The sequence below is a fragment of the Lontra canadensis genome, unplaced genomic scaffold (assembly GCF_010015895.1).
Source record: "Lontra canadensis isolate GAN:19392208 unplaced genomic scaffold, GSC_riverotter_1.0 scaffold29, whole genome shotgun sequence".
Classification (NCBI taxonomy): Eukaryota; Metazoa; Chordata; class Mammalia; order Carnivora; family Mustelidae; genus Lontra; species Lontra canadensis.
The window spans coordinates 4,204,125-4,217,968 of NW_022631023.1; the positions used below are offsets into that span (position 1 = coordinate 4,204,125).

Below are 13,844 nucleotides of genomic sequence, written 5' to 3' on the forward strand. Positions count from 1 at the left end.
ATCTGCATCGAGTTAATAAGGCTTCTGCTTCTTTTTGGGCGATGAAATTAATTGATCAAATAAACGGTAGTAAGAGGGAGGTACCTCACAGAAGGAGAGTACCGCATACCCACCTCATCACCAAAGACTGAACACGCCACAGGGAGGAGGCGTGTGGGTCAACGGCTCCACAGATGTGCTCAGGCGTCTGTGCTGGAGTCTACGGCTTTCTGCAAAGGCAAACACAGGACCTGAAAGCATGGGAGAAGTTCCTTCAAGTTCTCTGCTCATTTGGTGTCTTCCTTCCCCCGAGAGTTGGTCAGGATGGGCACTGAGCCATTTCCTGCTTTCCCTTCAGCCAGAGATTTGGAAACACAAACAACTAGGCTAGTGATGTGGGATCTGCTTTTCTCACCAGAACACCTTCTGTTAATTTTAAGGAAGAGTAAGCGTGTGAAATAACGGCCCACCTGGCCACAGGACAGCACCTGTTACCCTCGCCTGTTGGAAGGAGGATTCTTTGCAGCAAGGGCAACAGCTGGAACCAGGCTGCCCATAGCCACAGCTGGGCACAGAGCCCCTACAGAGGTAGCTTTTTATCTTTATACCAACAGGACTACAGAAGCACTGAGTACAAGAGCGTAGGTTTCCTTCCCACTCTACCACGATGGACAAAGGCTTTCCTCTTCAGAAGAGGCTGGTGAAGACCGCTGAGTGATGTTCCCCTCCGAGAAGGTTCTGGCTCTCACTCAGAGCACAGAGAGGCTCAGACAAGGGCTCTGTTTCCGGGTCAGAAGCAGGCAGGATGGTGAGATCGTCAGGCCCCGGGCTGGTTCTCTTGCCACCATGTTGCAAACCTCTTGTACTCTTGGACCCAGGTGCAAAATACCCTTAAATGTGATTAGTATGAAAAGCTTCCCATCAGCTAAGAGCAGTTACGAACCATGAGAACTCACAGCTCCGGAGACGGAGGAAGAGGAGAACTAGCCAAAAGCTTGCCCCCTCTTTTTTTTTTTTTTGGTGGCACACCTAGACAGTCTGGCATAACTAGTCCCATAAAGCCTGAAGCCCAATTCACTCTGTTTTGGTTTAGAATGAGGTGGTTTTTATTATAATTTTTCTTGGAAGTGAGGGAGAAGGAAGCTTTAAGATCAAGAATCAGAATACAGTGACTCTGGAAGGCATCTGGGAGCAGAACAGATTTGAGACTAGTGGACCAGGAAGACACCTGCCTCATGACCTTGCCTGCTCCACGGGTAACGGAATTCTCTTCGCCGAGAGTTCAAGGTCGCTCGAGCTCGGTTTCCGCTCGCTCTTCATTTCCAGCGATGCCGGACGAGCGAGGACTCGTCATTGACCACCTCGGGGTCGCGGGGCAGGTGCCGACACCGAAAGGGAAGGAGCAGCAGGACGATGAGGGTGAGAAGGATGATTCCACACACGCTCATGAGCGCGTAGGACACGATCCACAGGATGGGCTCATTCAGAGGCAGGGCAGGGACGCAGTTGCTGGCTATGTCGTCTGTCGAGAAAGGCCCAGAGATTTCAGACAGCGGAGCACCTGCAATTTCTGAGGAGACAGAAAGGGGAGAACCACAGCTATGAGGTGAGCAGTCCGTCTGCACCCTTTGGCAAAAGAGAGAAGCGCTTGCGTTAGGAAACGTGCGGCACGAATCCCGGGATATCCCCGCCATCGTCAACCTGACTTCACGCGCTCTGGTGACGATCGTCCTTTCAGTCTGACCACACTCTGAAGGGGCTCCGGGACTACCCGACCAGACCAGGAGACTCTTCCCCAGCCCCTCGCTGGTTCCGCGTCCCACTGACAGTGCAGGGAGAACGCGGAATCAGGAGGGGTACGTTCCCTGGCCACCCGGGATCAAAGGGACACACAGCTACAATTCGCAGGACGACCGGTGCTCGCGGGCCCTGGGGTAACAGCGTTCTCAGGGAAGGATGTGAGAGGATTTCTTAAGGCAGGTTTGGGGACTACCAGTCTTCATTTCTCTCCATCAGACGTATCTGCTCTTCTCAGAAGTACAGACTACCTGGCATTTTATGTTTCACTTGCAAAAAGAAGAAAGCATTGTTCCCTGCCTCACCCATGTTTAATCACCATAATGAACATTTAGGCATGAAAAAGCAATGTTGCTACACATTTCCTATCTCTGTCACTAAAGCCTCAAGACCCTAACGCCTGCCAAATAACACCCTTTTTCTTTCTTTCTTTCTTTCTTTTTTTTTTTTTTACTGAAGAAAGAAAGAGTCAAAATAATAATGGAACAATGGTCTTAACAGAATGGGTTAAAATGAGGGGAAGACACAGATTGGGTGAGAACATTTTCTTGCTAACGTGGATTCTGTTTGCATGGATTCGGGGCTCTTCTGCATGAGCTGGACGAGTCCAGCAATGCACCAGGGCCTGCCTGCACCCAGGGACGGGGGAGGATGGTCTTGTGTCCATCGGGAGCCCAGATGCCCAGGGCCAAAGCCGCCACTTAAAACACACACTCATTGGCCATTTATATAATGTCTATTACAATTTCTTTTTCTCCTGATTTGCAGGGATCCTCTACATGGTAGAACCTGAAGTGGCAAACGCCCTTCCACAGTAGGTCATCTGTCTTGTTAGAGACTCACCTGCTCTGTGGATAGAGAAGCTTTAAGGCATACACTAATGCGGGGGAGGCATGCTCGGTGCAAAGACCCTGAAACCGCCAAGCAACAGGCCAAGAGCTTCACTGGAAACCATTTCTTCTTCCAGACCAGATGGCGGAAGAGCGGCCAGATTCACCCCCGACCCGAGACAACTAAAATACTGGGCAAAACACACGAAGAAACAAAGTCTCTGAAGATCCTGCCAACGGAGCAAGGAGCACAAAGTCCTGCGAGAGGGGAGGACAGATGAAGGGAGCCCACAGTTGCCTTGAGAACATTTCTGGGTTTGGCACAGGGAGGGGGACATGGGCAGAGGTGGGCAGCCTCCTGGGCCGGAGGGACAGGCAAGGCTGGGAGGGCAGGGTTGGGGGGCAGGGCTAAGGCTGGGACAGGGCTGGGGCTAGGACTAGGGCTGGGGGGGCAAGGCTGGAGACAGGGCTAGGGGTCAGGGCTATGGAGGACAAGGCTGGGAGATAGGGTAGGGCTGGAGGGTAGGGCTAGGCCTGGGGGGCAAGGCTGGGAGATTGGGCTGAGAGGCAGGGCTAGGGAGCAGGGCTGGGGGCTCCTGGAGTTCGAAGGCACAATATAGGGCAGAAATGCCATGCATCCCAAGGGCAAGGCTGAGTGCTGACCACACACGAACAGAGGCTGGTCAAAGGACCACTGGGAAAGATTAGAAAGAAAGAGCTCAGAGCTCCCGGGCTGAGAACAGTACCCACGGCCAACTGCTTCCTGTTTACTCTGCTTCCCCAAGTGGAAAAAAGAAAAAACAAAAACAAAAACACCCAAGCAGGAATTCACAGGGCATCCGTTAGAGTCTTAAGGGTCTCTCCTCCACCCGGTGGGGCCGGGGACGAGGACCCGCACATGGCACACTGCTCTGATCTCATCTAAAGCTTCTGAGCAAGGCAGGCAAGATTCGTAACCTAAAGGCACCCCAGGACACAGCTCAGGAGCACCAGCAAGAAGACGAAAGGGTTCAGCACCTTTTGGCTACCTGGACCCAATTTCAACGTGCTGGGGGTTAAATTACCAACAGGGGATCCTCCCACACCAGCAGGGTGTGCAGGAGTTCAACTCACTCCTGAAACAGATCCTGAAGATCCCACACCAGCAGGGTGTGCAGGAGTTCAACTCACTCCTGAAGATCCCACAGGTGAAGTCCCACCCGCCTGCCCCGCCCCCACTACTTCCGATGAGAGTGAAGAGCCCAGGGTGTTGTCACCTGTGCTTCTGAACCACCGTTTTGCACCAAAGATGTCATCTCAAGAATTCTTTCTGGTCATCGGCTCTGGACCTCACCCCACCAAACCTCGCTTGTATCTAAACTTTCATCAGAGGTTCCGGCCACTCCCTGATCTTGAGCCTGACGAATTTGCAGGAGCGGCTCAGGGAACCCAGAGAACTGACTAGATTACTGATTTATGACAAAAGCCCGTAACTCAGGAACAGCCAGATGAAGAGATGCCCAGGGCGAGGTCTGGGAAAGAGGGGGCGCTTCCGTGCCCTCCAGGGTCCTCCGCGTTCACCAGCCTGGAAGCGCTCCAAACCCTCTCCTTTTGGGTTTTTATGCTGGTGTCATTGCACAGACATGACAGATGAAGACAGATGGAGACTGCTTCAACCTCCAGCCACTCTCCTTCCCCCAGGTCCGGGCGGAATGAAAATTCCCCCCAGGAGTCATGGGCCAGCCCCACCCTTGGAGGCTTTCCAAAGTCCTTATTAACATAATAAAAGACATCTTATCGCTTAGGAAATTCCAGGAGCTGGGTGCCAGAAATGGAGACAAATACCAAATACATATTTCTTATAAATCGTAATGTCCCAAGCACCCGGCAAGGTGAAGTTCACAGTGTCTGGCATCAAACAGAAAAATGCCCAAGTATGCAAAGAAGCAGGAAAACACAATTTGTAACTCACACAGAAGTAGAAAAACACAATTCACGCATGGCAAGGGGGGGAAAATCGATCATTTGCAGCTTGGCGAGAAATGACACAGATGGCAGTATTAGTAGACCCGCTATGAAGTAACAGTTACTGTGACTGCATTCCACTTGGGACGCCGGAGGGAACATCAGACGTGAGAAGCAGGGACACAGGAGCTATAATCAAGACCTAATTTAAATTTCTAGAGATAAAAACTACCGGATGTGAGACAAGAAATACACTGCATGGTATTAATAGAATATATATCTGCAGGGGAAAAAAAAAAACAAACTAGTGAACTTGCAAACATAGCAGAAACTATCCAGGAAACATAGAACAAAATCCTGAAAACATAAAGGGAGAATGTCAGTAAACTGTGGGACCACGTGAAGGAAACGCGGTATCCATGCAGTCAGGGGCCTCCCGAGAGGAGGGACAGAAGGCACAAAGCACCGGAAAAAATAATCACCAAATCCTTCCCAAACTTGAGGGCAACAGTGAGCTCACAGATCCCAGAGGCTCAAAGATCCCCAAGCCTAAGAATGATGAAGTAGCTTACACCAGTGAGCCGCTGAAAACCAGTGATAATGAGAGAGTCATGAAAGCACAGAGGATAAAAGCAAAACGAAATATTCTGTACGAAGGAATGAAAAGAATGACAGCTAATTTCATCTCAGAAATTAGCTGCAGAGTGCGGGAAAGGAAAACCTGGTCAATTCAGCATCCTGTACCAAGCAAGAGTGTCCTTCAGGGTGAAGATCGGGATGTTTTCAGATATACACAAGCTGGAGGAATTCCTCCCAGGAAGAGCCACACACACTAGAGTATTATCCAGCCTTAGAGAAGGACATCCCACCATGTGCGATGGACATGGACAAACCTGAAGGACACGGCGCCAAGTGAAATAAGCCAGACGGAGAAAGACAAACTCTGCAGGGTCTCACTCGTACGCAGAATCTCAGATAGTCCAAACTCAGCAGCAGAGAGTAGAACAGTGGGGGTAGATCGGAAGAGAGGGAGAGAGGAGGAGAGGAGAGGAGAGGGAGGAGGAAGGCGAAAGGAAGAAGGGAAGGGAATAAAAAGACAGTGGTACCCATGTAAGCTGATGGATATCAGCTGGCGGTCATTATTTTACCATACTCACATATAGTAAAACCTCATACTTAAATAAAAAACTTAACCTACATATTTTTATATGTAGTTAAAAAAAAACTTCACGTACATACCTTAAATATATGTAGCTTTTATGTGTCAATTAGACCTTAATGAAGCTGAAAAAAGAAAGAAATCATCACAGTCCACTTGCACTAAAATTACACGAACAGTTGACCTTCAATCAGATCAGTGCTGTCGACGGAAATTGGGACCCACACAAAGGAGAGGTGCGCATCAGACGTGGCGTCTACCTGGGCAATGATCACATCTGTACTTTTCATTTTAAATACTTAGGAAGATAACTGGTTTAAGGCAAAAATGACACTGGTGTCACGGGTGGTTTAGAACACGTGTGTAAGTTACATACATGCCAGCAAGATCGCGAGGGGTGACAGAAAGGAGCACATGGGCCCCAGAACTTCTCCTACTGTGGTCAGTGGCAGAGAGCGTCCCTCAAAGGTGCACACTACAAATCCCCCAGCAACCGCCACGTGGACACAGAGCTCTTGCCGAGATAAAGAAAAAATAAAAATAATCCAAAAGAAGGCAGAAAATGGGGACAAGAGACAAAGAGAAAACATGGGGCCACACGATAGGAGGAAGGACCATCTTAGCAATCATCACATTAAACAGAATCCACATGGCGGGGGGGGGGGGGGGGCGGGTGTCAGCAAACTTTTTCTGGAAAAGGATCAGAAAGTAACGTGTTAAGGCTTTGTGGGCCATGGAGGATTTTTGTCACATTCTTTTCGGATTTTTTCACACCCCTTTAAAAATGTAAAACCATTTTTACAGGCCATACCCCCCAAAAAAAAAAAAAAAAAAAAAAAGAAAAGAAAAGACAGGCCAGATTTGGCCTGCAGGCTGTTATCTGCCAATCTCTGGTCTAAACACCCAAGCAGAGATGGTCGAATTAAGATAAAAAGTAAGACCCTACTGTTTGCTCCCCACAGGAAGCCCCCTTAAAATGTAAATACTCAGATTCCTTAAAAGTCACAGGTTGGAAAAAGAGGTGTTGAGCTAACGCTAATCAAAAGTAACGCAGAGAGACGAGCCTGGTGGCTCAGTTGGTTGGGAATCTGCCTTCAGCTCAGGTCAGGATCCTGAGGTCATGGGATGGAGCCCCATGTGGGGCTCCCTGCTCAGTGGGGAGCCTGCTTCTCCCTCTCCGTCGGCCTCTCCCCCTCATTCATGCTCTCTCTCTCAAAATATATACATAAAATCTTAAAAAAAACAACTGTACTTTGATTTAAAAAAAAAAGGAAGAAATACGGAGCAGTGACATTAGCATCAGGCGTTACAGCAAACAGGATTACCGGGGTGGTGACAGCATTGCATAACCGAAAGGCTCAACGTGAACACAGGACAGACAACATTGAACATTTGTGCACCTCGTAAGAGTTCTGAGAAGGAAGAAACAAGCAGGATGAAGCCTCGGCAGTTTATGAAAACCCACAAAGACAGAGACTTCAGCAGCCCCATTCTCTGTGCGAGCTAGTGGTCAGGAGTGAGGCGAGGGCAGAGCCCACTGGAACAGTGCCCCCACCAGCATGACCTCACCGCCAAGAGCAGAACGCCCCGCCCACACCACCCAACATACATTGTTTTCAGGAGGATACTGACCAATATAGACCACATTCTGGGCCATAAGAACAAACAGCGAGAAATTTAGAAGAATTCAGCTGATCCTCTGTTCTCTGACCGCAGTGGAATCCAGTTAGAAGTCAGGAACAGAGGGAGGGTCTGTGCTGTGGGCAAAGTCACCCAAGGGGACCCGGAGCTTTTCTGAGTCCCATTCATACATAAAAACTCAACAACCTGGTCCCCCAGTAACACAGACTGTCCACTCTATACCAATTATATCTCAATGAAACTGTTTAAAATAAAAGGGGGGGCACTGGGGTGGCTCAGTCCTTAAGTGTCTGTCTTCGGCTCGGGTCATGATCCCAGGGTCCTGGGATCGAAACCCCCATGAGGCTCCCTTCTCAGCGGGAAGCCTGCTTCTCCGTTTCCCACTCCCCCTGCTTGTTTTCCTTCTCTCCCTGTGTTTCCGTCAAATAAATAAAATCTTAAAAAAAAAATAACTCCTAGAGGCTATTTTCTAGGAATGCGTTCACTGGATAATCTGTACACTTATTTACACATCCTACTAATAGATTCTAATTTTTTATGCTGGAATTATTTATGAGGCCATCCTACGCACAGGTTAAGAGCACAGACCCTGGGCTCAGGCTGCTGGGGTTCAAGTCCTCGCTCCCACTTTCTAAGCTGTGTCATCTTGACCAACTGACTTAACTTCTTTGCCCCTCAGTTTGCATATCTGTAAAATGGGCAAGGTAAGGGCTGCTACAGGACATCAGTCTTGTTGAATGGATCACCAAGCCAGCCAAAGGTCCGTCAGCACCGCGCTGGGGTAAGGTCCCCTGCTTCCTCAGTAGCTCTTGTTAATATACTTAAATCTCTTATCAATGTTTTGGGTTACAATTAACTGTGTTGTCTCTGTCTTATCTCCCAGAAGATCAGACCCAGGCAGATATTGAACACCCGAGGAAGACACATTAATTTGCCGGCTATAAAAATTACCCTGGTCGGGTCTTCTCGGCCATGGTATGCAAAATCAAGTGAACCAACTCCCCAGACCAACAATTTGGGTCTAAGCTGCCTTCTGAGTCGCTGTGGTTCTGTGGTTCTGTGGTTCACATGGGGGAGTGTTCTGGAGGCTACGGGACCAGTGTTCTGGGTCCGGGGACGTTTTGTTCCACAACCACATGAAACCACTTAGCACTCCGAGTCCTCAGTGTTCTTTTCTATCAAGGGAGGAATGAGGACTAATGAGCCACGTCTCTGGGGGCTCTGGCTTTGGCATCTTTTTTTTTTTTTTTTTTAAAGATTTTATTTATTTTTTCGACAGAGTGAGAGAGCACAAGCAGGGGAGCAGCAGAGGGAGAGGGAGAAGCAGTCTCCCCACTGAGCAGGGAGCCTGAGGCGGGACTCGATCCCAGGCCCCCAGGGATCATGACCTGAGCAGGAGGCAGACGCTTCCCCGACCAAGTCCCCCAGGCACCGACTGCTGCCTCTTTCGACTGGATTCGAAGGAGACGGCAGAGGCTTATCTCTGCAGCTCTGTTCTTAGCAGCTAACTTGCCTATTTTTAAACACAAATATGTACCAGATGATCTACTTTGAACCCGCAGCAAGGGAAATTCGCAGAGAAGTGACTGCCACGATCCACGAGGAGTCTCAAGTTGTAAAAGCTTCAATCTACACAGCTCTTGGGTGCTAAATGTCTCGATCTATAAAAAGAGATGGGTGGTATTTCAGAAGCTTTGGATACATTAAGAGAGAGCTGTCACTCTTCGCACTCTATTATCTTCCCAGCTCGCGGATGCTTGGCCCGGGGCAGCACGGAGGCAGCCGAAGGGGCTCCAGCCTCTAACACCTGCTCCTGGCACAGGACATACTCTACCCGCAGCTCCGGGTCAGCGAGCGCCCCAGCACCCAGGGGGCCACCTACCTTATTTACCAGGCTCTGATCTGAGACCGGAATAGTGACTCTTCGCAGGGGTTGGGGGTGAAGCAAGGAGATGCAGGGCAGCATAAGAGAAGCATCTGTGCATCTTTTTCTAAAATAACCATCACCCTCCCGCCCACCGACATCCCCATACACCCTGGCTGGAAAAGGAGGGGAGGGTGCGGGCCACAGTGTACTCAGGACAGCTCCCCGGGGAAGAGCCTTCGAAGAGCTTCCACTCACTACTCTCCTTCCACTGTGTCCCAGCCCCTATAGAAAAGCCTAATCCTCTAGCTAAGTGTTGTCTGACAAACACCAATTATTATGAAAAGCAAATAAGAGATACCAAGAGAAAAGGGAAGTTCCCAAAGGTCTGGGCTTCGCCAAGTGCTAGTTGGCAGCGAGGTAGAATTTCCTCCTACTGTAACACATAGAAAAGATGATAAACTTGTATTTTTAAATATGTAGATGAGCCTAGAAATAGGCCCTAGAACTGGGGATCCAATGCCCACGGAGGGACGGGCGGGAGGGGCTGGAGGGGGGCGGGCAGAAGACTTGACCCCAGTACCACAGAGACGGGTGACAGAGCCCGGTTCACTGGCGGAGGGCACCAGGAAAATTCTGCCAACCAGGAAGCCTGACTCTGCCTGAAGTCGAAGGAGTGGAGAGCAAGGACCACAAGAAAGACTCTTCTGGGAGAAACAGTCTCCCAACCCCCACCTCAAGCAAGGCAGGCATCTAAATTTACACAGCTTGCTGTAAAAATCCCAAAAGTTCTCATTGCCTCACACTCCGCAGAAACAAATGCAAAGTTGCTTTAGAACAACATTTGTACAACCCAAGGTGCACTGAACTCTCTCCAAAGGAAGGGGAAAAAAACCATTCCCACTAAAGATAAGCTCACGACAAAAAGTTGCAAACCAAGTGAGAAGAAAATCCACCACCGGGAGGACAGTCCAGAGCCCCAAACACAAAGAGATCAGCTTTCCATAAATGATAGGAAAGCAGCACACAATGCTTGAGATTATGTAAGAGCTGAGTTTACAGTGATTAAAAACCTCACAAAAATACTAACAAGATTTTTTTTTAACAGGCTGATTTAAAAGTCCACAAGGGAAAATAAAATTAAGAACAACAGGGAAATTTTGAATAAAGAAGAATAATGGACAGAAACTACCACTGTAGGATGTATCAGTTGAACAGGAAATCCAAAGATAAATATTTCCAAATATTTACTGGAATTTGGTATACTGTAACTGTGGAATTTCAGATCAGTGAAGTAAATGTGGATTATCTGAAAAATGTTATAGGAACAACGGGGTAGTCATCTTGGGGGAAAAAAAAGTTATCCATACGGACTACATCATGGTAAATCAAACATCAAAGTACTTGCACAAATCACAAAACAATTTCAGTAAAGGTCATTTAAAATGTGACTTCAAACCTAAAAGTCTTAAGACAAAAGACTGATATATTTAAAAACATAAAAGCACTTTCACAATAAAATTCATGATCAGCAAAGTAAATTTTTAAATAATGTATAAATAAAACATGAATTATAGGTTTTTTTCTCTAAATGGTTAATTACTCCATTACATGGAGGTTCTACAAATCAATATAAGAAACTAAAAACCAAGGGGCGCCTGGGTGGCTCAGTCAGTTAAGCCTCTGCCTTCAGCTCAGGTCATGATCCCAGAGTCCTGGGGTCGAGACCTACATCAGGCTCCCTGCTCAGTGGGGAGCTTGTTTCTCCCTCTCCCTCTGCCTGCTGCTCTGCCTACTTGTGCACTCCTTCTCTCTCTATCAAATGAATAAATAAAATCTTAAAAAAAAAAACCCCTAAAAACCCAATAGAAAATAATAAGGTGAAGATACCATGAGCACATAGTTTGCAGAGAATGAAAAAAAAAAATATCCTTAGACACATGAAAATAAACTCAACCTCACATATATAAAGTAATGAAGTTAAAACTATACAGATCATTGTTCCCACCTATCAGGTTGGCAAAATTCCCCAAAGCGTTGACAACAACTTGTTGGTGATGCTGACTGCGAAGTCAGGCCATTGTGTACGTTGCTAGAGACCTGGTACAACCAGGTATAAGAAGACAGCCTCCTTGAAAGGCAAAGTGACATTACCCATCAAGATTCCAAATGCTTGGGGTGCCTGGTGGAGCGGGGAGGGGCCTCAATCGTTAAGCAGTCAGTTAAGTGTCTGCCTTTGGCCAGGTCAGGATCCCGGGGTCCTGGAATCAAGTCCCACATTCAGAGTCCCTGCTTAGCAAGTAGCCTGCTTCTCCCTCTGCCTCTGCCCCTCCCCTATGCTTGTGTGCTCACACTCTCCGACAAATAAATAAACAAATAAATACATTCTTAAAAAAATTCCATACACAGTTAAACTATGATCCAAAAATTGGGGCAAAATGAAATGAAATTTGAAAGAGATCCTCAAGCACATCTTCCAGTGTAAGGAAAATTGCTGTGTCATCATTTGTTTACCCAGTCTCCTTCCATACACTTTGGGCTGTTTTTAGTTTGATAAAAATGGTGGTTTTATGTAATGATGTAATTACTGAATGAAGTAGTACTTTACTTCACTTTATGAATAAAGCTGCTTCTGGTCAAGTCTTCGGGTGGACACACACATTCGTCTCCCCACTGCAGATACCTAAGAGGGAGGTTGCTGAGTCACAGACTAGGAATATGTTTAACATTAGTAGGAAATGTCAGTCTGTTTTCCCACTCAGACCAAACAATTTCAGCAAACTGAGAATCCCTTAGCTGGGGATTCAAAGGGAAGTTCACAAACCTGCCGCTGCCTCACACTATGTGTGTGCTTTCATAGACAATCCCAGCAACACTGACAGCTACTTTTTTAAAAGGAGAATTCAGGGGCTCCTGGGTGGCTCAGTGGTTAAGCCTCTGCCTTCAGCTCAGGACATGGTCTTAGGGTGCTGGGATCGAGCCCCACATCGGGTTCTCTGTTCAGCAGAGAGATCTTGTGATCTCTCTGTCAAATAAATAAATAAAATATTTAAAAAAAATAAAAGGATAATTCAGCAAGGTGGCTGGATAGAAGATTAATATACAAAAAGCCCCTGCATGCCTATATACCAAATAATCAAAACACAATTTAAAACAATCTTGCTTACAACCTTAGTAACATTAAGAGCTAATAGCATCTAAGAGGAAGTATATGTGTAAGTAACCCTCTTGGAGAAAACCACAAAGCGGCTGCAGGACAGAAAAGACCCAAACAAATGAGAATTTGTCCATTCACAGGGGAAGGACTTGTATAATGAAGACTTGATTTCTTTTCAAGTTAACCTGCAAATCCAGTGCAGTTGTAATCAAAACCCCGTTAGAGTTCTGAGATCTTGACAAGTTGAATAGAAGGACAAAAGTAGCCAAGAGCATCTGAAGAATAAGGAGAAGAGCAGAGCCCTTGCTGGACATTAAGTCTTATTGGAACTACAGACATTAAACCGTGTGTTTAATGGGACAGCAACTTCGCTGGTGGGATGGAAGAGAACACTCAGAAGTAACAGATCCAGACACATACTGTGGTATACGACAAAGAGGTTATTACAACTTAGCAGGTATCTTCATTTTTTTTTAAAGAGTTATTTTTATTTATTTGATACAGACAGAGAGCATACAAGCAAGGGGAGTAGCAGGCAGAGGGAGAAGCAGGCTCCCCACTCAGCAGGGAGCCTGATGTGGAACTCGATCCCAGGACCCTGAGATTATGACATGAGCTGAAGGCAGATGCTTAATTGACTGAACAACACAGGCGCCCCAAATTTAGTAGGTATCTTGCAAAATTAATTTAACCTGAATCTATCCAAGCTTCTAGACCTAAGTTCAAGTTTACAGAAATGTAAGGTTAAATAAACATGTTAAATGCTACTATTAGGAAAAATCCAGACCAATCTGAATATGACATATTCTACAAAACAAATGGCCATCAAAAGAAAAATAAAATCATAGCCAAGGATACCATTTTTTAAATTAATATTCTCTTTTTTAAGATTTTATTTATTTATTTGACAGACAGAGATCACAAGTAGGCAGAGAGGCAGACAGAGAGAGAGGAAGGGAAGCAGGCTCCCCGCTGAGCAGAGATCCTAATGTGGGGCTTGATCCCAGGACTCTGGGTTCATGATCTGAGCTGAAGGCAGAGGCTTTAACCCACTGAGCCACCCAGGAGCCCCAAGGATACCATTTTTGAGGTAACTGAGAAAATCTGAAAACAGCCTAAATATTACATAATACAATGTAAATACTGTTAATTTTGGGGTGTCATAATGGTATTACATTTATGTATGAACCTGCCCTTATTTTTAAGAGGTCTTTATGGATGAAATATCATAGAGTGAAATATTCAGGAGGAAAATATCATGATAAATGCAACCCATTTGAAAATGGCTCAAACAAAAACTACATATACACATATACATACATACTGATATATGGCAAATCAGATCTAGATGGTGAGGGGCATATAGGTGGCATGAAGACATTGGCAGGAAGACATTGGTACATTTCATCTCACTAAATTTAAAAAAAAGTAAAAGAAAGATAAGAAAAATAAGTAGAAGAAATCCAGAAAGAT

At 46.6% G+C, this 13,844-nt stretch overlaps 1 protein-coding gene across 1 annotated transcript in view; it reads right to left on the reverse strand.

Annotated features, from left to right (window-relative positions):
- Nucleotides 1–992: 992 nt before the first annotated feature.
- BACE2 (beta-secretase 2) overlaps nucleotides 993–13,844 on the reverse strand; it is a 78,814-nt gene continuing 65,962 nt past the window's right edge. Inside the window, exon 9 of the mRNA XM_032865304.1 lies at nucleotides 993–1,549. Coding sequence (XP_032721195.1) covers nucleotides 1,296–1,549 — 254 coding nt within the window. The 3' untranslated portion in view covers nucleotides 993–1,295. The remainder of the gene's footprint in view (nucleotides 1,550–13,844) is intronic.